The sequence below is a fragment of the Anolis carolinensis genome, chromosome 1 (assembly GCF_035594765.1).
Source record: "Anolis carolinensis isolate JA03-04 chromosome 1, rAnoCar3.1.pri, whole genome shotgun sequence".
In the NCBI taxonomy this organism is placed as follows: Eukaryota; Metazoa; Chordata; class Lepidosauria; order Squamata; family Dactyloidae; genus Anolis; species Anolis carolinensis.
In genome coordinates, this window is record NC_085841.1 from 198,500,539 (window position 1) to 198,525,934 (window position 25,396).

General features: G+C 41.4%; 1 protein-coding gene across 1 annotated transcript in view; it reads right to left on the bottom strand.

Moving 5' to 3' along the window:
• The window catches only part of col5a2 (collagen type V alpha 2 chain), a 200,118-nt gene that overhangs the window by 84,913 nt on the left and 89,809 nt on the right, over window positions 1-25,396 (bottom strand). Inside the window, exons 2-6 of the mRNA XM_008117582.3 lie at window positions 18,534-18,761; window positions 13,788-13,801; window positions 11,495-11,527; window positions 9,214-9,246; window positions 7,942-7,995 (exon numbers count right to left, since the gene is read on the bottom strand). Coding sequence (XP_008115789.3) covers window positions 7,942-7,995; window positions 9,214-9,246; window positions 11,495-11,527; window positions 13,788-13,801; window positions 18,534-18,761 — 362 coding nt within the window. The remainder of the gene's footprint in view (window positions 1-7,941; window positions 7,996-9,213; window positions 9,247-11,494; window positions 11,528-13,787; window positions 13,802-18,533; window positions 18,762-25,396) is intronic.

Genomic DNA, 25,396 nt, shown 5'->3' on the forward strand with positions numbered 1-25,396 from the left:
CTGGGAAAGATCTGGCTGAGAGGAATCCAGTTCAGACTGGGAAGGTAAAAAACCCAAGTTTTCATCTTCATCAGGAATTACAATGTCCTGAGCAGGACTACAAGGCCCATGGGTCATCACACTATCCCCCTCCTCAAGGCCCCTCCCAAACTGGGGCCCTCTCCCCGAGGCGCGAGGTCGTGGTTTGGTGGGATAGGTCTGATGAAAGCGACGGGTTAGATCAGGAGCATGAACTGTGGAGGCGTCTTCCCAAGAGCGTTCCTCAGGGCCAAAACCCACCCAGTCAATGAGATATTGTAGGCGGCGGCGGTGAAAGCGAGAATCCAAAATGTCCTCAACCTCGAACTCCTCCTCCCCATTCATCAAAACAGGAGGGGGGGCCGGTTGGTCTGTATCAGGTCGCACACCATCCGCCGGAAGGAGCAGGGAACGGTGAAACACTGGGTGAATGCGCATTGAACGTGGAAGTTGGAGTTTGAAAGTCACGGGGTTAAGTTGCGCCACCACTGGATAGGGGCCAATGAAACGGGCATCTAACTTCCGGCAGGGGCGGTGGGAGGGCAGGAAGCGAGTGGACAGAAAAACCCGATCTCCTACCTTGATTTCGGGGCCCGGCTGGCGATGTTTGTCAGCGTGGCGTTTATAGTCCTCCTTGGCTTGGTCCAGTTGCTGGAGCAAAAGTTGTTGCACCGCTGTGAGTTCCTGCAGCCAATCCTCTGCTGCGGGAACTTCTGAAGTTTCAATGACAGGGGGAAAGAAACGTGGATGGAAGCCGTAGTTTGCAAAGAACGGCGTTTCTTTTGTAGAAGCTTGAACTCCATTGTTGTAGGCAAACTCAGACAGTGGTAACAGAGAAGCCCAATTGTCCTGTTGGTAGTTTACATAACAGCGAAGATACTGCTCCAAAGTGGCATTGGTGCGCTCCGTTTGCCCATCTGTTTGGGGATGATGAGCTGAAGATAAGCGAGAGTCTATGCCCAATAGTTTTTGTAGTGCCTTCCAAAAACGAGAGGTGAATTGAGATCCACGGTCTGTGACTAAACTCTTGGGCAATCCATGTAGTCTGAAAACATGTTGAAGAAATAGATCCGCAGTTTCTTTGGCCGTGGGGAGGCCTTCACAGGGAATGAAATGGGCTAACTTGGTGAAAAGGTCCACCACCACCAAAATCGTGGTGAATCCACAGGAAGGTGGTAGGTCAGTGATGAAATCCGCGGAAATTATTTCCCATGGGCGAGATGGGGTAGGAAGGGGGTGTAAAAGCCCTGAGGGCTTCTCCCTTCGTATCTTGGAGCGCTGGCATACTGGGCAGGTGTTGACATATTTTTCCACATCCTTGCGGATCTTGGGCCACCAAAAATCCCTTAGGATCAAATGCATAGTTTTAAATAGTCCGAAGTGTCCTGCTGGTTTGCAGTCATGACACAGACGAAGCGCTTTTTCCCTGCCCGGTCCGGGTGGGATATAAACATGATTTCTATAGCAGAGCAGCCCATCTTTAAGCGAAAAGGGAAAGTGCAGACCTTGGCGAAGTTGGTCCTGCGCCCAGGCATCTGCTTGCTGACTAGCCCTGATTTCTTGAGCACAGATGGGTCCTGGAGTAGGGGAAGTTGAACCAATGGGAATGGATTTGGTGTTCCCCACCGTGAGCGTGGCAAAGTTCTCGGGTTGTAGCAGTTGGGATTCAAAGGTCTCCTTGCGTCCTGCAGCGTATTCCGGTTTACGTGACAGGGCGTCTGCTTGCTTGGTTTGGGCTGGGGTCACATAATGGATCTGGAAGTTGAAACGTTCAAAGAATAAAGCCCAACGTTGCTGCCTCTGATTTAGTTTGCGGGCAGTTCTTAGATGTTCTAGATTACGATGATCAGTGTGGACTTCAATGGGAAATTTGGCCCCTTCTAGCCAATGTCTCCAAGTTTCAAAGGCTGCCTTTATGGCCAGTAGTTCTTTTTCCCAAATGGTGTAATTCCTCTCTGGTGTGGTTAGTTGACGAGAATAAAAGGCACAGGGATGGAGGTGATCTCCCACCGGTTGTAAGAGTACAGCCCCAATTGCCACATCAGAGGCGTCCGCCTGCACCACAAAAGGGGTTCCAGGATTTGGGTGCTGTAGAATTGGCTGGGAGGTGAATAGTTTCTTTAGTTGCTGGAACCCTTTCTCTGCTTGATCAGTCCAGCGGAAAGGCTGCTTTCCACGGATGCAGCTAGTGATGGGGTCGGACCAGCGGGCAAAATCTGGAATGAACTTGCGGTAATAGTTCGCGAACCCCAAGAAACGCTGCACCTCTTTCTTGTTAGTTGGCGCCCGCCATTCCAATACTGCTGAAACCTTGGCTGGATCCATGGAAAGCCCTAGAGGCGAGATGCGGTAACCAAGGAAATCTACCTCTTGTAGATCAAAGGCGCATTTTTCCAGCTTGGCATAAAGTCCATGATCCCGCAATCGTTGTAACACCATTTTGACGTGGTTCTCATGTTCTGATTGTGATCTAGAAAACACCAAAAAATCGTCCAGGTAGATTATCAAGAACCTGTCTAGATAGTCCTGAAAAATGTCGTTGACAAAATGCTGGAACGTTGCGGGGGCTCCGCATAAACCGAAATTCATAACTCGGGACTCGAATAGTCCGAATTTGGTCTGGAAGGCGGTCTTCCACTCGTCCCCTTCCCTGATGCGAACTAAGTTGTAAGCCCCCCGAAGATCCAGCTTGGTGTAAACCTTGGCTCCTCGAAGCCGATCCAATAGATCCGAGATTAAGGGCAGGGGATAGCTGTTCCGCTTGGTGATATTGTTCAATGCTCTGTAGTCCACCACCAAGCGTAGTTCCCCTGACTTCTTCTTCACAAACATCACTGGGGAGGCGGCTGGGGATTGAGAGGGTCTGATGAATCCCTTGCGAAGGTTTGTCTCTAGGAATTCCCTGAGAGCTTCTTGCTCTGGTTCAGTCAGGGAGTAGAGATGCCCTCGCGGGATCGGGGCCCCCTCCACCAAGTCAATGGCACAGTCATAAGGTCTATGTGGGGGTAATTTTTCGGCTTCTTTCTCATTGAATACATCCCAATACTCGGAGTACTTCTTTGGCAAGGTGATGATGGGCTCGGTGTCCGTGGCGTGGCATACCTTGGCTACGAGGCAATGGTTTTGGCAGTACGGTGAAGCAAACTGCAGTTCTCTGTTGGACCAGGAGATGTTAGGGTCGTGGAGAGTCAGCCATGGAATTCCCAAAATCACAGGGAAATGAGGAACCTCGGTAACAAAGAAGGAAATCTCTTCCATATGTCCCCTTATCCACATCCTGGTGGGTTCCGACCACTGACTTACGGGGCCCGTCTTGAGGGGGCGGCCGTCTATGGCTTGCACCACACGGGCATTCTTGAAATCATGATATTGTAATCCCAGAGAGTCGGCATACTCTCTATCGATGAAATTGTTGGTAGCTCCAGAGTCTATCATGGCGTGGATCATGACGGGTCCCCTTTTTGCTGACCATAATGTGACCACGAGAAGGAACAGGACCCCGGTTGGCGGCTCTTGGATGGATTTTTTGACCGGGTTGGCGAGCCTCTCTACACCCGGTCGTTGGCTTCCCCCGCCGGCTGTGTGCCAGTCGGCTCAGACGTCTTCGTCTCCGTGGAGGACGCCGCCGCAAGACGGGCGGCAGGCTTCCCTTTGGCTGGGCACTCTCTGGCGAAGTGGCCCCCGTTCCCGCAGTACCAGCAGAGGTTTAAGCGTTGACGACGGGCCTTCTCGGCGGCATCTAGCCTGGGACGCACATTGCCCAACTGCATCGGCACCTCCTCGCTCCCTCTGGGGTATGGGGTTGGCGGTGGGGGTCTCCAGACCGGACGTGGCTGAACGCTGGCGGGAGCGGGGGGTTTTGCCCCGGCTCTACCGCCCTGGCCTCGAACCCACTGTTTCCTGTTGGCAATCATGACTTCAGCCCGTAAACATTGATCAATGAGTGCCTCGAGGGTCTGGGGAGGATCCACCTTGGAGATTTCTTCCAGCATTTCAATGTTGAGACCCTCCCGGAATTGTCCCCTGAGGGCTACATCGTTCCAGCCGGTGTTGTGGGCCAGCACTCGGAACTCGGCTATATACTGAGACATAGGTCTGTCTCCTTGGAAAAGGCGACGGAGTTTGTGACCGGCTGCCTCCAAATTGTCCTCGATTCCCCAAGTCTCCTTGAGGTGGTCCAAGAAGCGTTGCGCTGATCTTAGGTGTGGAGAGGCTTGGTCGTACAGTGCCGTCGCCCAGCTGGCCGCTGGCCCGTCTAGAAGACTGTAAACCCATGCCACTTTGATGTCTTCTTGGGGAAACTCGGCAGCACGGGCCTCTAGATAAGCTTGACATTGGCGACGGAAGACATGAACCTTAGAAGCTTCTCCAGTAAACTTGGTTGGCAACGCCATGGCCGGAAGACGAATTCCGCGTTCCTTCAAACCCCTTATTTCTCCATCCTGTGCATTGAGCTTATCACGGATTCGGTCCACCTCCTCCTTGTCGATGGTGTAGGTAATCGGCTGGCCGCTCGGCCCAGGTACGACTCCGGTAGACATTCTGGCCGAGGTTAATTGGTGCTTAGGGTGGCGGAGTCAAACTGTCAAGACCCAGGCTGCAGGGCACCAATAACCATACACAGAGGCCAGAATCTATCTAATATCTTTATTGAAGGAATATATAAAGTTAATAAAAACAAGTGTAGAAAATAGTCCAGAATTAGACCTTTCAGGAAAGGTCAGAATTAGTCCAAGAAAGCAATGTCCAATAAGAAATATTAAGGTCCAAAGTTGTAATCCAATAACCGAAACACTCACTTTGCCAAGCAAAGTGAGGGGAGATGACAAGGTCCTTTAGTCCATGAAACTTGAGCGAGGCTAGGAAATAACTTGATACTTGAAACAAGGCTTGAACGTGGAACAAGGTAACTAGGAACAAGAACAAGGTCCGTGGAATAACTTGGTAAAATCCGTGGTACAAGGCAAGGATTGGTCCTGGGAAACAAGGCAAAGTCCGTAGGTAAACAAAGGCTGGGAAGCAAGGCGAAGGCTGGATAGCAAGGCAAGGCTTGAGCGAGAGCGAGGCTTGAATCGGAGCGCGCTGTCCAGACACGACCCGCTCCGTAGGCTGACGAATTGACTCCGCGAAGTTACTACGCGGGTAAAACACCTAAATAGAGTCTAGCTTTCCCGCCGAAGCAGTTCTCTGGGAATCAGAACCGAAAGCTAACTCTGAGACCAGATGTGAGACTCCCCAAAGATTCTCACGAGAAGCAGTCTTAATTGGCCACATTCTTAGCTGCAATCCTTGCACTCCTGCGCGAAGCTGAATCCAAACTTCTCTGTTGTTTACAAAACTCCCGGCGCAAGAATACGGGAGAAGTAGGCTCTGGGCTTGTTTGACATACTTCTGGGAGACAACTTTCTTGCAGGTGCAAGGTTCCCAGATCTGCCTGGGAAAGATCTGGCTGAGAGGAATCCAGTTCAGACTGGGAAGGTAAAAAACCCAAGTTTTCATCTTCATCAGGAATTACAATGTCCTGAGCAGGACTACAAGGCCCATGGGTCATCACAGCCGGGGCTATTAATGGTCGGAGGCTTAACCCGACCCGGGCTTCGAACTCATGACCTCTCGGTCAGTAGTGATTTATAGCAGCTGGTTACTAGCCAGCTGCGCCACAGCCCGGCCCCTAATGCAGAAATAACACTGTAAGATCTTCCTATACAATCTGGACACATTATAGCTGTCTAACCTGTTTGCCTGCATTATATTTCTGGACTTTCTTTTGCTTCAGGTGTTACTTTGCAGGTCTGAATCAACACACAAAAAGTGAAGTCCCCTAGTGCAGTTCCTCTGCACTGTTCCTTTCTCTGTAAAAATATCTTTTTACAGAGTCTCTGTATGAACAACCACCACCACCCTTACTCATTTGTAGGGATCCATGAAAATAGGATCTTCTCTTTTTCAGACATGTCACTTTCTATGTGATGAAAAGGACAATAGCTTAAATGGAACTTGTTCTGTCACGCGCTAGGCCTGTAACTGATTGTCTTTTGTATAGGACGTACACTTTATGCCCAGCGGGAAGCCAGGGTGCCTAAAGAAAGGTTGTTGAGGAATTTTCCTGAAGAAGGATGGCCTATTGAGTCTTTAATGAAATAACAAGGTCTTTATTGATGAACAAATAATAAATCTTCAAGGAGTCAAATAATACTTCAAGGTTTCCTTAATAAACTGTTGGCACTTTAAGTCTTGTCCCCAAGGGACAGGCGATTGGCTTTGGATAACTGTGAAAACCCTCGTATAACCTCTCCCAGGCTGTCTATCAATATGGGCTTAGCTGATGTGGGACCCACTGCCGACTCCAAATGCGTCTGGGTATCGAGTGGACCTAGCAGCCAAGGCTTGCAGATGTTTCAACTGGGGTTCCGTGGATCTGTGATGCTGTTCTCTCTTTGAGTCTTTAGAAATTTAGGGCTGTTTCCCTCAGGAGCTGTGAGGCTGAGTGGCTGTAAGCTCTCAGCCACAGCTTTTGGGACTTTTTCCCCTGGAATTCCTGTTTCTGATTTCTCAGATGTTCTGTATCCCCGGATGTTATTGAGATGTGAAGCTTTTCTATGGGACAAGCTGGTCTACGTCCTATAGCTTAGCTTCCTAAGTGAGCCTTGAACAAGGGGCGGAACCAAACTTAATGATGATTGACAGGTGGCCTGTCCTATGATTGCAAACATTTGCAGCAAGAAAGTAAAGTTGAAGGTTCTGGTACAGCCGTACCAGCACAGAACTACACTGTGCTGGTCACATCTTAATTCAAACTCCTCAAATAATAGTTGAACATGTCTACTATAAAGCTGGTTACAACTCTCCACCACCACAATGACTACCATTACTACACCTGAATTTCAACTAAATCATGTGATTCAATCATATCACTGGTCTAATTTGTGTAGATAGCAGGGTCACAGGGAGGCTATTTTTTTAAGGGGACTGTTGCTTTAATTAGATAAGTAATTCTGGTGTTTCTAACAAATGACATGCTTATACATAACTGCTTTTTAACATTTTTAATACCAAGTTACAAAATCAAAGAAGTAAAAACCTGGCCTAACCCTTTTTTTTACTTTTACATTGTAAAACTGAAATCCAGTTGATTTAAACTGGATTTATTTCTAAATATATGTGCTTACAATGTCAAGCTAAATTATCATCATAGTCAAAATTTTAAACATAATCTCTTCTCTTCTAGGGTGTGGTTACGAAATCACAGGTAAATGGCCCAGGGTGAGTAGCAGATGTCTCTTTGTGGGAAGTAAGTGTTGGAAGATGTTTTCTTGATCATCTCCAGACTGTGGAAACTATTTGGGGGAAATGACTCATTCTTCTCCTTTCTCCCTTCCCCATGGCCTCACAGCTAGGCAATGGGAAATAAATACAGTTTGAAACAGATGGGAAACAGGGAGAGGGAGAGATGGGAAATAGTATCTAGAAGGGATCTAAAGGATCTCTGAAGATCTGGTGCATGCAGCAGATTTATGCCTATTAGAGTTTATATTGCCAACCTTTCACCTATGTTCTACATTGTGCATGCATATGTGTACCTTCAAGTTGTCTGTAAAGCTATCACAACCTGTAAACGAATCACTAGTTAATAGGAAAGGATTCTCCATACCCCTATGTTGTCTAAGATTCAAAATACCCGAAAGGCATCAGATCCTGACTGATCTTGTAATTTAAGGAGAAGCAGGGCTTAGCCACTAGATGGGGAAAATGTGTTAATTTCACTTTCTTCTAGATTTAAAGTATTACACAGTTTGTTAAATTCTTACCAATAAGCAACAAACTTAAAATTTTTCCACTCATGCTTTAGTCATCAATCAAGGAAGTAAAGAATACATAACAATATATCAAATAAGATTCCTGAGGAAATATCTAGCAACTTACAGGTCTTCCTTTTGGCCCTCGAATTCCTCTTGGTCCCTGTGATCCTGGAGGTCCCTAAAAGAACAATTAAAACAGTTATAGACACAATTAAAATTGTTATAGACACACATCCGGTTTTAATGATAGCACTGTATAGAGATTAAATTTCAGTAGCAGCCTCTTTAATGCAATTTATGGAAAAGTTATTTCCAGTTTCATTTGGTGTCACATATTTGTTAACTTAGCCATGGGCTTAGCCATGGTGATCTTCAGTCAGCTTTCTGGGGTTTTGTTTCTCATCTTTGGGTCCCCCAATCAAGATTGCCAATGGTCTGGAATGCTGGGAAATGTAATCTAAAAGCATCTGGACCAAAGACTGAGAACCACTGATATGCAATGAGACCAATGGATACATGTGCCAACATACTGATTTAAGGAAAAATTCACTTATTGGGAGATCTAGAAGATTCTCCAGTTTAAGCAGTCTTTCTCTAGTTCAGGTGATGTTTGCATTTCCTTCTTGTAACTCTGGATCTAAGATTTTCAGTTATGCTACCATTCAGGGTAAGATTGAGCACTAGATTTTAATACATTTAGCATAACCCAGGTTTTTTTTTTCAGAGAAAGATCACTTAGGATGAAAAAAAAATAGGAGCACAGGCTTTTGGACTAACTCAAGGAGTTCGTAACCCTATCTTCCACCTGCTTGTCTCCATTAGCCCACGCTTCCCTGGGCCTCAAGCCAAAACTGTATTTTTCAAATGTTGATCTGCACACGGACAGAAAACACTATTAAAATGCAAAGGATTTCTGAGTATTAAATATGAGGTCTACATTTAAGGAGGAATAATCTCTACTATAAGTAGGGATGTTATAGAATGACCTCATTCACAGGAATATATAGATAAGACTGTAAGAGCTGTTTGACCGTGGAATAGATCACGTCAAAGGGTGGTAGACTCTTTATTTGGAGTTCTTTAAACAGAAGTTGGTGGGCGTCTTTCAAAAAAACTGTCGTTATGCATTCATGCATGGTAGGGACGTGGTCAAGATAGCTGTTGTCATTCATCTTTCTATGATTCTGGGACTTATACCATGGATATTATTTACCAAGCAGTAGAAGAATAATACAATAACCAATTGGTCAACAACAGCACAAGAGCAGGTGCCCAAGATAAGGGGAAAGTGCTTGTTACAAAAAGATTTAGAAATGGAAATGCAAGGAGTCATTGAAATGCAGGTCTGTACTAGGAGGACATTCAATGTTCTTTGAAAAGCATAATAATTACTTACAGATGGTCCAGGCCGTCCTCTTATACCGGTAACCTATAAATGCAGAAAAATAAAACAGCTTTAACAACATGACAAGCTTTTGCCCTCTCTCTGTATCAGTCTCCATTGACATTTCCACCAAATTCTCGCAGAAGAAGCAAAAGAAGGGAAAATGTGAAGTTAGTTCAATAACTTTAAAACAACAACAACTCTGTAATAATACAGGAATTTGAAGGGGACATCTATTTCCCTTATCACACACCCCCATAAACACTCTTCATACATTATTTTTATACAAAGCCTGCTTTCTATAAGTATGCATGCTGGTTCAGTGTTGGTTATGGTTTTGATAGGCCCTTGATCATCATGGCCTAAGAATAGAGATACAGTAGAGTCTCACTTATCCAACACTCGATTATCCAACGTTCTGGATTATCCAACACATTTTTGTAGTCAATGCTTTCAATATATCGTGATATTTTGGTGCTAAATTCATAAATGCAGTAATTACTATATAGCATTAGTGTGTACTGAACTACTTTTTCTGACAAATTTGTTGTCTAACATGATGTTTTGGTGCTTAATTTGTAAAATCATAACTTAATTTGATGTTTAATAGGGTTATCCTTAATTCCTCATTATCCAACATATTCGCTTATCCAACGTTCTGCCGGCCCGTTTATGTTGGATAAGTGAGACTCTACTGTATGACTTTTGATTTATTTTTAAAAGTTCTACACTGGCTGAGCTTTTAAAAATGCACATTCACAGTGATTTTTCATATTTTGGGACATTAATATTTCAGTAATCCTCTCCCCATCCCAATTCTACAATCAAATGAGGATTCTTGCACACATTTCAATGCTCACTTTTAAAGACTCTGCTGGACTTCTTACAACAAAAACATGATTTAAGACAATAAATATTGTGTAAAATACACTGGTGCCTATCCAAAAATAATTATTTGCATACAGAAAAAAAGTGCAGGAAAATCTGTACATGGTTTTTCTTTGTGATAACCTCTGTGTTTGTGTAAATTGCATACAATTACCACAATAGTATAACATTTACAGAGCCTGCACAAATAAAGATTATTGTGCAGAAAAACAACATGTATCTTTCTTGCCTGCGTTTTCTGCACAAAAGGCACACAATGTTTCCAGCAAGAATCTCTGTATTTTACTCAAAATACACATTTTCTGCCTTAAAACATGTTTTAAGTGCAAGGAAAACATGAATTTTTCTGAGGCCCTAAAGCATAAAGATTCTCATGGCTGATGTCCTTTTCCTGGGCAGAGTAATTGAGTGTTGACATCCTTTTCGCCCACTGAGGATGTGAATATAAATGATCTTCAGATTCTGACTTGGGAGTGGCTGGAGTGGTATATTTGGGAACAGACATACCCAGTGGTGCAAGATTTCAGGTCACAAAAATTCTTTTTTTTCAAACCCAATGCAAAAAATAAATAAATCACAAAATGTCTTTTTAACAAGCCACTCTGAGTCCCCTTTGGGGTTGAGAAGAGCAGGGCATAAATATAGTAAATAAATAGTAAATAAAATGACTCTGTAAATGAATACTATCTGGAATGAATAACTGAACTACTGTCCATTATACCTCTCAAAACCTTGGCTGATAAAAACCATGCATTTTTAATTGCTTAAACCATGAAATGTCACATAGCAAATAATTGATGGCAGAAAAATCACCCACAGTTTTTTAAGCAGACAAAACATTAATGATCATAGCTCTCCTTTCTACCTTCCATTCCTCTCTAACCCCACTATTAAGGATTCTCACCTATCCGGGTATGTATATGTCTTTATACCTTACTATGACACATGGAATATTTCATCTAATGAATGGGATTCCAGACAAGTCCACCAAAATATATGCCATAGCACATTGGTAAGCCTTCAAAGTACTGTAAAAATCAATTTCTTCTCAAAATGTTTATTTTTGCCATTATTTTGTTTTATTGTGAGAAGAAAATATACATAAAATGTCAAGTAAATTCTCCTTATATTCTGCAAGGAAACAGGTAGCATTGGGGGGGGGGGGGGTTCTGCTATTATATTCGACCCCCCACCCAACCCTAGGACTTCTCACTTTTCTTTTGGGAAGGCACAATGAATAATCTCTTTCCATTGGCAGGGGGAATTTGGGGGGTAAGCATCAAATCGAACAGGGTACCTCAGGGTCTCAAAGCTGCCCAGAAACTGGAGGTGTCCCATCCCAACAGAACATATTCTATAAAGGTGTTTTTACAGTGTAAGGCAAATGGCAATCAAAAAATCTTACCACTGGTACAATTCCGGGTTCTCCTTTTTGACCCTGCAGAATAAGAAACAAAGTTATCTCCAGAGGCAGAATATAACTGAAGATGTTCCTGAGTACTTCTCACTATTCCACATTTCACACAAAACATGTAAAACTCAGATAGCATAATAATTAAATGTATGAAAATGTAAGAAAACAAATACAGGGTTTTTTTGCAGATTTGTAAGGGAGAAGAACAAGGAAAGAAATCTGCCTTTATTTCTGGACTTAGTGTGAAGGTCAAGAGGCAGAGGCGAGAATAGCTCCCACCCCATTACTGCTTATGCAAATCAGAGAAAGAAAAGCAGTGAATCCTTCCTGACATTTTTTCACCATGAGCAAAGTCCAGGAGCAAATCTGGGCGTTTGAGGTGGAGAGCAATGGTGATGGCCATTTTTAAGAACAACTTTTTTTGCATAAGCTTTTCTGCAAAATGATTGCAATAGTAACAATTTTTAACAGGGATGCCAGGCACAGCTCCACATAAGTGTTAGACCTTAGAGACGTTTGGATAAACAGTATGGTTTTTATTATTCTGTCCATGCAAATAGATGAAGGTGGATTTTTTTTGAAAGAGGAATATAAATATTGTATTACACTATTTTATTTTGTATTATATTTCCACCTTTTTCCTAATCTGTTTTTCCCTATATTTTAAAAATAATCCATGGAAATATCTGTTGTCAAAAGAAACAGCTAAAGCATAAGCTAATTTGCACCACTTTGTTCCTCTAAAACTCTGAAGTTCTTGTTTTATCTTCTTTTTCTTGCATGGAAGAATGAAAAATTAAAAAAAGTGTCTTCCTCCACTGGTGTGATAATCAAAGGCTGTTCTCCCCCAACTATATGTACACATTTGCAGACTTTTTGAGAAATTTTCGCAAAAATTGTGGGTTGCTTGTTTGGCATAAACATTTTTGTTGTTGTTGGGGCTTTTGCTCACAGTACAATGCGGATTTGCCCAAACAAATCCCCAATGTATTTGCATTTCAAAAAAAAATCAGAACATACAAAGAATGTGAGAAGAAAGGGGGATGTTTGTCTCTGGCACAAGACCTAAGAAAATCCCTCACCATAATTCATTTTTAGATAGTTATAAGTTTAATTTTATTTTCATGTTTTTAGTCTGTAGATTTTAAATTATATATTGTATTGTTTACCACTGCTCACCGTTTTGAGACTCTTTAAAAGAAAATAGTGGTATAATAATAGTTATGGTGATGGCGATATAAAGGGCAATGATCCTGTCAAAGATAAAATTGCACATATCCATTTCATTCCTATTTTCCATAAGGACGTTTATCTTGTACCCTGTTTCCCCAAAAATAAAACCTAACTGGAAAGTAAGCCCTAGCATGATTTTTCCGGATGCTCATAATATAAGCCCTACACTCAAAAATAATCCCCGATTAAGATTGTCAGCCAAACAAATGTATTGAATTATAAAATAATATAATTAGATATAAATAAATATTATTATTGGCATTAATACTTAAAATAAATGTAGATTGTTGTACATGAATAAATGTAGATTGGCGTACATGAATAAATGAATAAATGTAGATTGGTGTACATGAATAAATGAATAAATGTAGATTGGTGTACATGAAAAAATAAGACATCCCCTGAAATAAGACCTAATGCATCTTTTGGAGCAAAGACCCAATCTTATTTTTGAGGAAATATGGTATTTACATTTATCTTCTCCAACACAAGAAGATGGACTTTTGTATTTTCTCAGGCATTTCTAAATATTAATCAAACTTGATGCTTGTTCTGCTCTATCATTCTGCCCAATTCCTGCACTCTTCGGTATGGTTTTGTTTTGTGATACATTTTGTTATTTTCATTATATTATAGTTAACTGTCCTCAGGATCCAAGCATCTGTACAGACTTCCACCCCATCAGAAAGACTACCTGATGTACTTACAAACCACACAACACAACAGAACTCCCAAGGATTTGATCTTGTACAACTACTGCAGCAGCACATCATATACGTCTTTAGTAATTACAAGGTTGGGTTTGCCCTTTTTTTAGCCAGGTATTTTCATCCTTCTTGAGGAGCCTCTATTTTCTAACCAAAGCTAAAAGATGCTGCAAGCAGTTTATGTTATTTGTACATGCTAATGTATTTGTATGGGAAGAGATATTAACAGTAGACTAAGGTATACTGAAAGAAGCATCACGATCCTTTGTATCCACCTACAATGAATGATAGATATTTTTATATAGGATTAATAAAGAAAAGTAAATAAATATGCCAAAGCTTACCTTCCGACCCCTACCTGAAAGGGGAGAATAAAACAAAATAAATTAACACAACTCATTTCCCATCACTTATAGACACTGCTATTTCTTTTTTTTTTTTGGAAGTACAAGTGTTTTAGGTGAATTCCAAGACCAACAAGGACTGATTTTTACCAGCTCCATACCGAATCAAGTTGAGCCAAATCACTTCCAGAACAAGACAGCTTAGACTGGGGTGTCAAACTCATGTTCACTGAAGGTCACCTCAGCCTTATGGTTGCCTTCAAAGGGGCATTTGTAATTGTCAGATTGTATAAATGTAACCATGTTGCCCTGGCATTAAATGTCTTGCGGGTCACATAAAATGATGAGGTGGGCCAAATTCGGCCCACGGGACTTGTGTTTGACACGTGTGATTTAGACCAATAATTTTGACATCCAATATAAGTAGAAAAAGGGCAGAAAATGGTCTGAATCCCATTTGTTAATCCCAACCATAATAGACCCACAGAATCAATTACTGAATGTTGAATTAATTCATAGGTGAATCCTATTCATACATTGGTATTATTCTAGTTAGGACTAACAGTAGAGTGTAGACATGTTGAAAATGATGATATAAAAATAATGTCGAGAAGATATGATTCATATGTCAAAAATGACTATATAAAGATAATGCCAAGATGATATGAGGTGGGTGGAGGGTGGGGGAAGACTCTTTGACAGCTTTAACATAAATAGCATATGTGTTCTCCATATTCTATAGAAAATGACTCAGATAGCTCACTGTTGTGACATATTCAATTATCGGTGGTATCTTTTTATTCATTTGCTAGCTTTAACTGCTAGTACAAGAGATATTTCCCAATTCAAAAATGCCATTTTGGCTATCAAACTCTTTTCTTCTATTTTCACATGAGTTATAGAGTACACAGTCACATGTTTACTCAAAGGCATCCCTCATCATATTCCACTTATGCAGGACTAAGTTGTCTAATGGAATTTACTTGATGCACAGGATTTCACTGCTATTACTGATTGTAAAATGCCATTTTGTTTTTTTTATTTCGTTTTTAATTTTTCACACCTAAAGTGTTTTCTCACACAATCAAGGAATCATTAAATAAATACTTCCAAACTGTTTTCTGCCATTATTTATTTGGCTTCATCCAGGACTTGTAAGGAATGCATGGTGAGTTTTAGCAACTTCCCAGGTAGAATGCATACTAATATATGTAAACATATTCAGGCACTTTATAGTTTCCGCATCATCACCTTTCCTCCTGTGTGGATAACTAAAATACTCAGACTTTGACTCAATGCTCTCCAGACATGCACCAGCTGCTTCCCAAAGCATGCCATGTTTGGTCTTATTGCTTAATTATACAGCAATGAAAGTGATGTCCTTTATTCATATTCTAAGACATTAACACTAATCTAAATGACACATAAATCTGTTTTAATACCTTGTTCAGAAGTCACATTCTGCTCCAGTTAAACTGCAAAGCAAATCCACAGGTGCTATCCAGCAAACAGGCAAACGTATCCAGCAAACGTTGCTATCCTATACAGACTGACTTGAGAGTAAGGGCTCATCTGCACCAAGCAGTTTAATCTAGTGTAAATCACCTCCAAAGCAGCCCTGGATCCAACACATGTGTGTCATATCTGGGGCCGTTGTCTAGATCTTAAACATTTACCATTTGTGAATCCTTACAACCCAAGAAATGTTTACACTACCCAAGCATATAGATATATAAAATAGGTATAAAAATCAAACATTAATAATAATACGAGGGCTATCCAGAAAGTTCATGACGTTTTGGAATTAAAAATAAACAAAGTATAGGAGAAAACATTTACCATATTCAGTTGAAAGCCAGACCCAAATACTAGTTCTCACCATAGTCCCCACTGAAATCTAGGTAGTTATCATAGTGATAAAAGTGTTTGAAAAGCTCTCCCCCCCCCCCGCCAAGATTCCCCCCTGGCTTGCGTGCTGAACCAGGCTGGCTTCCCTTCTCTCAGCTGTCAAATGGTGCGCTCAGCTTTCCGCACGATCTTCCTCAATTGCTCTTTTGTTTTGCAGATGCTTGCAAGGAAGGTTTTTTGGGACAGGAAAGGTGTGCTTCTTGCAAAACCTTAGAAGTGCACCTTCTTTGCAAGCATCTGCAAAACAAAAGAGCGATCGAGGAAGATCGTGCGGAAAGCTGAGCACACCATTTGACAGCTGAGAGAAGGGAAGCCAGCCTGGTTCAGGATGCAAGCCAGGCGGGAATCTTGGGTGGGGGAGGGCTTTTCAAACACTTTTATCACTATGATAACTACCTAGATTTCAGTGGGGACTATGGTGAGAACTAGTATTTGGGTCTGGCTTTCAACTGAATATGGTAAATGTTTTCTCCTATACTTTGTTTATTTTTAATTCCAAAACGTCATGAACTTTCTGGATAACCCTCGTAAATCGGCAATTGGCAAGGCTTGCTAAACAGGTTGATTTTCCTCTTTGTAGAGTATAGCTGAAGCATTTTCTGAAGAATTCACTATAAATTGCACTTTGCAGCTAACAGATTTGTGTAAATGGTTGGAGTTCAGAAATCATTTTCTGTTGCCAATTTTTTGTTAGCCCAATTTTTTGTTAGGGATTCCATTTGAGGTTGGAACTCACAGTTTAAGAAGCAGTGGTCTAGATGGCCTGGGAGCACATTTACTTCACAGCACTGTCACCTCCTCGTACTATCACTAAGGGGTTCCATCTGAGCTCCTGATCATTGAGGGCACCTCTATTGATTTCAAAATGGTACGCCTGCACAACTGATGCCTTGTTCTAACATGAGCAGAGGGACCTGTTAGGGCAAGGAATTTGGATGGAGCCCCGTGGCCCTGTAGTAGTGGTGGAGGAAGGAAAGGGGCACAGTCCATTCCCTTTCCCTGGACTGATGACCAAAGGGAAATGTAATAGTGCTGGTGTCTGGACAATGGAGTAAATCAAATTAGATCTGATCCTCTGTGAAAATTACTCTAAAATCATAAGGTACTCAGGAATATCAAAAAAAAAAAAAAACTCCAGAGTACAACAGACTTTGCCCAAAGTGAGGCAAATTTGGTTTAATGGGAAAAACCTAAAACCTGTGATTCCCACCAGAAACCACTGTGTATTATTTAAAGTGCAAGTTGTTCATTCAGCATGAGTACTCTGTTTTGCCAGTGCAGACAAGCCCTGAGTTAATGAATAATGACTTGAATTGGATCTACAGTAGAGTCTCACTTATCCAACATTCACTTATCCAACATTCTGGATCATCCAACGCATTTTTGTAGTCAATGTTTTCAATACATCGTGATATGTTGGTGCTAAATTCGTAAATACAGTAATTACTACATAGCATTACTGCGTATTGAACTACTTTTTCTGTCATATTTGTTGTTAAACATGATGTTTTGGTGCTTAATTTGTAAAATCATAACCTAATTTAATGTTTAATAGGCTTTTCCTTAACTCTTCCTTATTATCCAACATATTCACTTATCCAATGTTCCGCCAGCCCGTTTATGTTGGATAAGTGGGACTCTACTGTACTTGCAAGTAGATGAATGCAGGATTACACTGTTAAATGTGGCATCTCTTGCTAAAGAATTCAAGAATGTCAGAAGTTTCCTCTGATTTAAAGTTCCTTCTTCTGTGATTAGTGTTAAGTCAAAATTATATTTCTCTGGCCATAATAAACAAAATTCATCATCAAAATGGCCTTGTAGAGCAGAACAAATCTCTTATCTTAAAAAAATACCTTTTCCTCTCCCGGCATTGTATAATTTGAATCAGAGAATTGAAAAGGTTACTTTGAGGGAGATTACATTTCCCAGACTCCTCCAACCTGCATAGTCCCTGATCATGCTGCCTAGAAGATTCTGGGAGTTTTTACACCCAAAAGAAACTTTTTTCCAATCTCTGGTTTGAAATTTTTAAAGTACTGATTGATTTTGTCTGACAGACCTATTGTTCACTGTTCCTTTCCATGACTGAAAGTAGGAGAAATTAGTTTAAAATATACATCATTTTGCAGTTCTCCAGCTACCTATAATTAGATGGAAATGGAATTGCCCTTCCCATGGTCAAGATCTTTGTACAATGACAACCATGGAGTAAATCCCCTTCAGCAAGTCATGCCAATGTTGATTAAAAGTTTCTGAACTGAAGGTCCACTGCCTCTAGCAGTGAAATCCTATAAAATGTGATGGAATGACTGAAGAATGAAGGTAGGCAAAACTGGCCCAGACTAGAAATAGAATAATTCCCCCACTTTTCATCAAAATGAGTTTTAAAATAGATATGGTGAGAAAAAATACATTTAGAAATAAGTATTTGGAGAAAACTGGTATTTTGTAACATAGGTATGAATACATAATTAAATGTTGAGGATTTATTATGATGTTCACAGATTTATTCAGACCATGAAGGAATGAACAGATGGATGAATCAGTGCAAGATGGACAGGTGCCAAAAATAGACAGCTTAGCACGTCCCTATATCAGTTCAATTACTCCCCCTTCTTCTAGGCAGATTTGCAGAGGAAAAATTGCATGAAATATAAACCCATCAAGTTAGTTCATAAGTTGTGTTAAACATCTTGGAGCAGGGCAACAAAAATGTTCCTCTGTTATACTACATTTCATTTAGGCAAAATAGTAACCCCCTAAAGAGGCTCCTATGGATTTCTTTTCTCAACACAAGCCTGCTTAATTGATCAGTTCCCATATGATTGATCTTACCTATAGCTCCTTCAAAACCATTCCGGGCTGTGTTTGGACACACAGGGCAACACTCTCCAGGGGGAACTTGTGGGCTTTCACATTCCAGCACATCAAGACACTGGATCTCATCACAAAGAATGGCTCCGTTGTCGCAGACGCATATCTGACAAGGTGCAGGTTTCCATATATCCCTGTTCAGGTACACTTGGCCATTCTGTGTGCAAGCAACCTCTTCAGCATCTAGTTCTAGAAGGAAGATAAGAGCATCATGAATGATATTGGTAAAACTATCTCAGGCAGTTAACAAAGGCAAACCAAGAATCCAGACAGCAACACCTAATGCCAAAGAAGCTGTCCTGACCCTAAACCAGTACCTGTCATCAGTAATGAGCTGGATGAGGGCAAACAGATTGAAACTTAATTCAGACAAGACAGAGGTGCTCCTGGTCAGTTGGAAGGCAGATGAGGGGATAGGGATCCAGCCTGTGCTAGATGGGGGTCCTCCTGAAGATACAGGTTTGCATTTTGGGGGTCCTCGTGGACTCAGCATTAACCTGGAGGCCCAGGTATCTGCGGTGGCTGGGAGGGTCTTTGTACAATTAAAACTTGTGCGCCAACTGCGCCCGTTCCTTGAGAAACCAGATCTGGGCAAAGTGGTACATGCCTTAGTTAGTCCTGTCTGGATTACTGTAATTCACTCTATGTGGGACTGCCTCTGAAGAGTGCTCAGAAACTTCAGCTGGTCCAAAGAGCAGCAGCCAGGCTGCTCACTGGGACTGGCTACAGGGAGCAGACAGCCCCCCTGTTGCAGCAGCTCCATTGTCTGCCAATCTGTTTCTAGGCACAATTCAAAGTGCTGGTTATGACCTTTAAAGTCCTGAATTCATTGATCACATCCCCTTGTACGAACCTGCCTGGGCCCTGAGATCTTCAGGAGAGGCCCTTCTCTCAGTCCCACCTCCATCTCAAGCTTGGTTGGTGGGAATGGGAGAGAGGGCCTTCCTTCTCTACATTTCTAAGAGTAAAAGTTCCTGTTCTTTACTGATCATGTGCGTGGCACATCTTTTCTCTACACAAAGACAAGATGGTCTATGTACAAAGAAAATATAATGTCCAAATAGCATATAGTATTAATAAAGTTTCCCCTCCAAAGCTCAATTCGGTAATACAGTACCAGACAAAATGAAAAGGAGCAAAAGCTCTAATACAAACGTTATCTAAGTCTGATATTGGTTCCAATGTATATAGGCTTCAGGGATACATAATCAATGAAAATATATTCAAAACAAAGTAAACAGATCGTTGGTCATGTTGCTGTATACAGAATGAAGAAAATAATGGTGGAGCACCGCTCTCAAGAAAGTCTTCGCAAGTAAAGTCCAAATAAAGTTCCAAGTAAAGTCTACAGGGGTTCCTGGGTATTTTTGTACCCTGTTTGGGGGGGGGGGGATCCCCTTCTTCAGGAGTTGGTATAATCAGCAACCATGAACTTATATATAAGCACCCAGAGGAGAGCAACTAAAATGATCAAGGGTCTGGAGAACAAGCTTAAAGAGCTGGGCATGTTTAGCCTGCAGAAGGGAAGGCTGAGAGGAGACCTGATAGCCATGTACAAATATGTGAGGGGAAGTCATAGGAAGGAGGGAGAAAGCTTGTTTTCTGCTGCCCTGCAGACTAGGACGCGGAACAACGGCTTCAAACTACAGGAAAGGAGATTCCACCTGAACATCAGGAAGAACTTCTTCACTGTGAGAGCTGTTCGGCAGTGGAACTCTCTCCCCCAGACTGTGGTGGAGGCTCCTTCTTTGGAGGCTTTTAAGTAGAGGTTGGATGGCCATCTTTTGGGGGTGCTTTGAACGCGATTTCCTGCTACTTGGCAGGGGGTTGGACTGGATGGCCCATGAGGTCTCTTCCAACTCTACTATTCTATTATTCTATTCTATGATTCTAGTGCCTAATTGCTTACAAGAAATGACTCTGCTTATGGTGATTTCAACTGCGAGTCAAGACAAGAGACAAGACAGTGTGTGGACTGGTCAAACACGAGCTACGCATTATTTTCATTCTATCACAAATTTCCCTGCAAAGACCACTGTCATTTCCCTGCAAAAGCATCACCATTGCAGAAAGAGTAGAGTGGGCCAAGAGCTTTCTTTTAAGGTTCTCCTGGGACAGAATAAGTCCTTGCCTTCTGCTGCTCTATTCTAAGGAGTGGGTGGTTCCTTTTTTGAAAAGAGTTAAGGCACAGTCCTCACGCTGACCTCTGGATTAGTTGACCTGGGTTTGGGGGATGGTTTGTTGACCAACATTTCTAGACTTGGGGGGTGTTGTGTGGTTTCCGGGCTATATGGCCACGTTCTAACAACATTTTCTCCTGATGCTTCACCTGCATCTGTGGGTGGCATCTTCAGAGAATTTCTAGACTTTTACATGAGCTCAAATCCAACCACTGATTTCCATTCCTCATTTTCATGGGTCAATTTCCTTGGCTTGTGTGCCATATGCCCAGATGAATCCTTGTCTCGAGCAGAGATTGTAGGACAGCTTCGGCTGAGGAACTCCCTCCCTAGTGACATTAGATCAACCCCCTCCCCCCTAAGACTACAATTTCTGGATGGCATGAATTTAATATTGGATGCAATTTTAAATGTTTAATGTTTATTGATTTTAATTCAATTTATTTTAAGCTTATATTTTGTATGTGTTTTTAAGGCTTTGAATAATTGCCATATGTAAGCCGCCTTGAGTCCCCTTCAGAGTAGAGAAAGGCATAATATAAATAGGGTAAATAAATAATAAACAAACAACCAACAGGAAGCTGTTGCTACTGTTTCTCAGTTTAGAATTGCTGTCATCAAATTGCCATACTTGGAAAAATGTTTTTACTGGGGAATTCTCCTGCCAAAGAAAACAATGACAGCACTCGTTGCCTTGAATCCTGTTTGTTAGTATCAGCTAAAGTAGGCCTTTTGAAGCAACATTTAAATTGTAAGTCTGTATGTAGTTAAGTCTGTTTATTCATTGTGTTCCCTCTAGTTCGGACTAACAAGAGGTCTCACATCCTTGATAGCAACAAATGGCTTCATAAACCTCATTTATCTTTTATATTCTGAGGAAGGGCACTTACAACAGTTCTAGAGTGTGGAGAATATGGGTGAAATCTGAAAGAGCCTTTGCTGGACCCTGATGCAGGCATGGAGACACTACGATTGTTTAGAAGCCAGCAAGCAAGTACACAACAACAAGAAAAGTTTTACATGTCCTGCTCCATATTGATTCACTCTTGTCTTGGATCTAGGTCAACTATGCTTTGTTAATTTCCTCAAAGAGTTAAGAACCATAGTGGAACATTTGGGAAAGCAAGAGGACAAACTGTAAAACAGCTGCCACTACTTTGGTTTGTGTGAGGTGTGGAAGTGTAAGATTTGAAATAAAGATGCTTATTTTTAAAAAGACAGTGCAGATGCCTGACAGTGAGTGGCAGATCCATTACAAAAACATAGTGGAGAAAGTGGCAATTAAAGAAAGGGAGAAAAATAAGTTCCCATCAGAAAGCAAAATGCCTTCAGCTGGTCCTAACAAAGAACAAATTATAGTGAAACCAAGAGATGTAGCTGTAGTTGAAAGAATGACTCTCCGTCATCACTAGAACATTAATGATCTACTAAAACCAATACAGTGTTCCCTCACTTATCACTGGGGTTTGGTTCCAGGACCACCCGCAATAAGTGAAAATCTGCGAAGTAGGGACACTATATTTATTTTAATATTTATACATTATTTTAGTAGTTATACAATATTTTATCAACCAATCGTGTGTTGATAAATCGCCTCTTTCTCCTCCCGTTGCCGCTTGGGCTCCTTTTCTCTCCCTTCAGCTTCTCCTTCCTCCCTTCCTTAGGCTGTAAATTGTAAATTTTTATGATTTATAATAGTCTTTTAGAGTTTATTGAAAAACCGCGAAACAGCAAATCCGCGAAAAGTGACCGTGAAGTAGTGAGGGAACACTGTACTTTCAAGAAAAGTCCCTAGGATGAGTTAACTGCATTTAATCCAGGTATTCATTTGGGACATCATCACATTGAGATCCAAAAAGTGGGCGATAGCAGGGGGATTCACCAGGCAGCATGGCAAATCCAGCAGGCAGCAGAGAAAAATGTTGCCCTGCACCCCGTACCTTCCGGATCTGCACTTTCCCCCATCCAATGGCAGAAAGCATTGCCACCCAGCTTACCTCCAGGCTAGCCCCGTTCTTCTCAATGAGAACATAGTAAGCCTACCATGTTCTCTGGGCAATGTCTTAGGATGCTTTCAGGACACTGGAAGGATGGAGACTTGCCAATAGTAACCCTGCATCATGTGATGAGCTCCGTCTGGCTCCGTCCTCCCAGCATCCTGAAAGCATTCTAGGACAGTGAAAAACATCATTGTGATGAGGTCCTTTTTCTCAGTCAGACCATGGAAGATGGTACACCAAAAATTCATGAACAGCCCCAATCCTTTCCCATACAGATAATATTTGAAGAAACCCATGGGCACATCAATTGTTAAATAGACAGAACACTTTGTAAGTATGTGTTTTTGTGTATGTATGTGTCCATCAGATTTTCTGACATTTCTTTATAGATTAAAAACAAGCATATGCATGGCCAAATAACATTGGTAAATATGGTAACAGTTATAAACAAGAAAGAACACACAAGCTAGGAAGGACTGCAGCAGCTTACTTTTGCTCAGGCTTAATGAAAACGGCAAAATGTCACCCCTTCCTTTTCCCTTCTGCTGAGTTAACTGAATACAAAATACTTGTGTATCTTGAATTCAATTTGGGACAACTGAAGAAGCAGAGGACACAAAGCAATTAGAGAAAGAGGAAGACATTGGGGGCCCTTCCCCACAGCTGAATAAAATCCCACATTATCTGTTTTGAACTGGAATATGTGGCAGTGTGGACTCAGATAACCCAGTTCAAAGCAGATATCGTGGGATTTTCTGCCTTGATATTCTGGGTTATATGGCTGTGTGGAAGGGCCCTCAGATATTTGAAAAGCAGAAGAACTATTGAGACAGACAGATGTCAAATCAGGATAATTGGAGGATATTGTTCACATGTACACATATTTAAAGCATGTGTCCTTTTGTTTGTTTGCTAAATAATACACATTCACATCTGTGAACACAGAATCAGCAATGTTAGACAGTTATGCAATGGAAAGATAATGAAAACTATAGCAGAACTTTTGATTTGTCCATTGCTTTTGATACTGCTAAACAGGCATGTCATATGTGTATATACAGCTCTAGTATGTGCATTTATGAATAATTCATGACTAAACATTTTATTTAGGTTGATTTCCCGAATATTTTCATACAGCTTCTGAAACAAGCTGTTTCTCAGAAAATTGATATTTTCCTTCCATTTTGCATCAATCCAGGGAGCACACCAATACATACACACAAACACACATCAATACACGTTCACAAATACATATGCTATATATACACTCAAAGGCACATTGCACAAATATACACAGAAAGTTCAAGATGCCAGCAATATTTTCATCTGGTTTATCTGTCATAATGCAAAGCAGATGTGAATACAGTAACAAAGGAATAAGCTTTTGTTACTTATATTGGAGGAATCAAACATTGTAGGACAAACCCAAGTGAAGTCATTCTGCCAATGTTAAACCAAAAAGAAATTACAGATGGTTTATTAACTATTAGCGAACAATAGTAACTTATTCCTTTGTTTAATAAAAATGGCCTTTACTCTGATTGTTTGTAGATTCCTCAAGCTGAGCTGACAAAGTACCGTAACTGGCTTCCAATATCCAATTCTCACTCACACATAAGAAAATTTAGGGTCTGATATATATACACGCAGCCTTTTTTCTTCCTCTTCTCCTCTCTGTTGGACTATTAGATTATGACCCATTAGGATCATAACCTATTGAAGATTATTGGAGATTATGACCTGTTAGGATCATAACCTATTGGGTGGCAGAGTTTCAGGAGTGTTCCTTTAGTTTATTGGGTAATGGAAGATCAGTGGGCACATAAATATCTTGTTTCTATTCAATGCTTTCAGCAGACAAAGATTCAAGTAGACTTCTTTAAAACAACATGTTTGTTTTACTCACAACTTCATGTATTTAAATATACAGGAGGCTTTTAAGCAGAGGTTGGATGGCCATCTGTCGGGGGTGCTTTGAACGCGATTTCCTGCTACTTGACAGGGGGTTGGACAGGATGGCCCATGAGGTCTCTTCCAACTCTACTATACTATGATTCTATACAGATACATTTCTTGTCAGGTAAAGCGTTAAAACGTTTCAGTTTGTATCTTTAACTTATAGTCTTTAACAGTCTCTGTATAGCTCTCTTTTATAACAGTCTACTTCCAAGAAACTCAAGCTTCAACCGACTTCTAACTTCTAACATTAGCTTCTGTACTCAAAACAAACTCAAGTCTTCTCCTAATACTGGCTTCTGTACTCAAACAGACCCAAGCCCCAACTGTCATTTCTAACTGTCATTCTTTTAAAATGCATTCTAAACAATCACATGACCAGCAGCCTCTCCTACTGTTTCAAGTACATAGAGCTAATAAAACTGCAAACCAAAGAAGACATACATTTCAGGAAATAAACCGACACATTATAAAACAGGCAAAACATTAAATAGAGGAGGCTTGAGAAAGTTGCGATCTCCAGCACTCTCCCATGCCTGCCATTCCTCCATCTGTGACTGATACTTCAGTCCATGTAAAGGCACTTTGTCCATGGTCGTAAAAGGCCCTATGTGTTCTCCTTTTAGTGACAGATCTTTTCACAATGAAGGAAGCCATTTCACTTGTATCAGACTTTTTATGTTGGTTC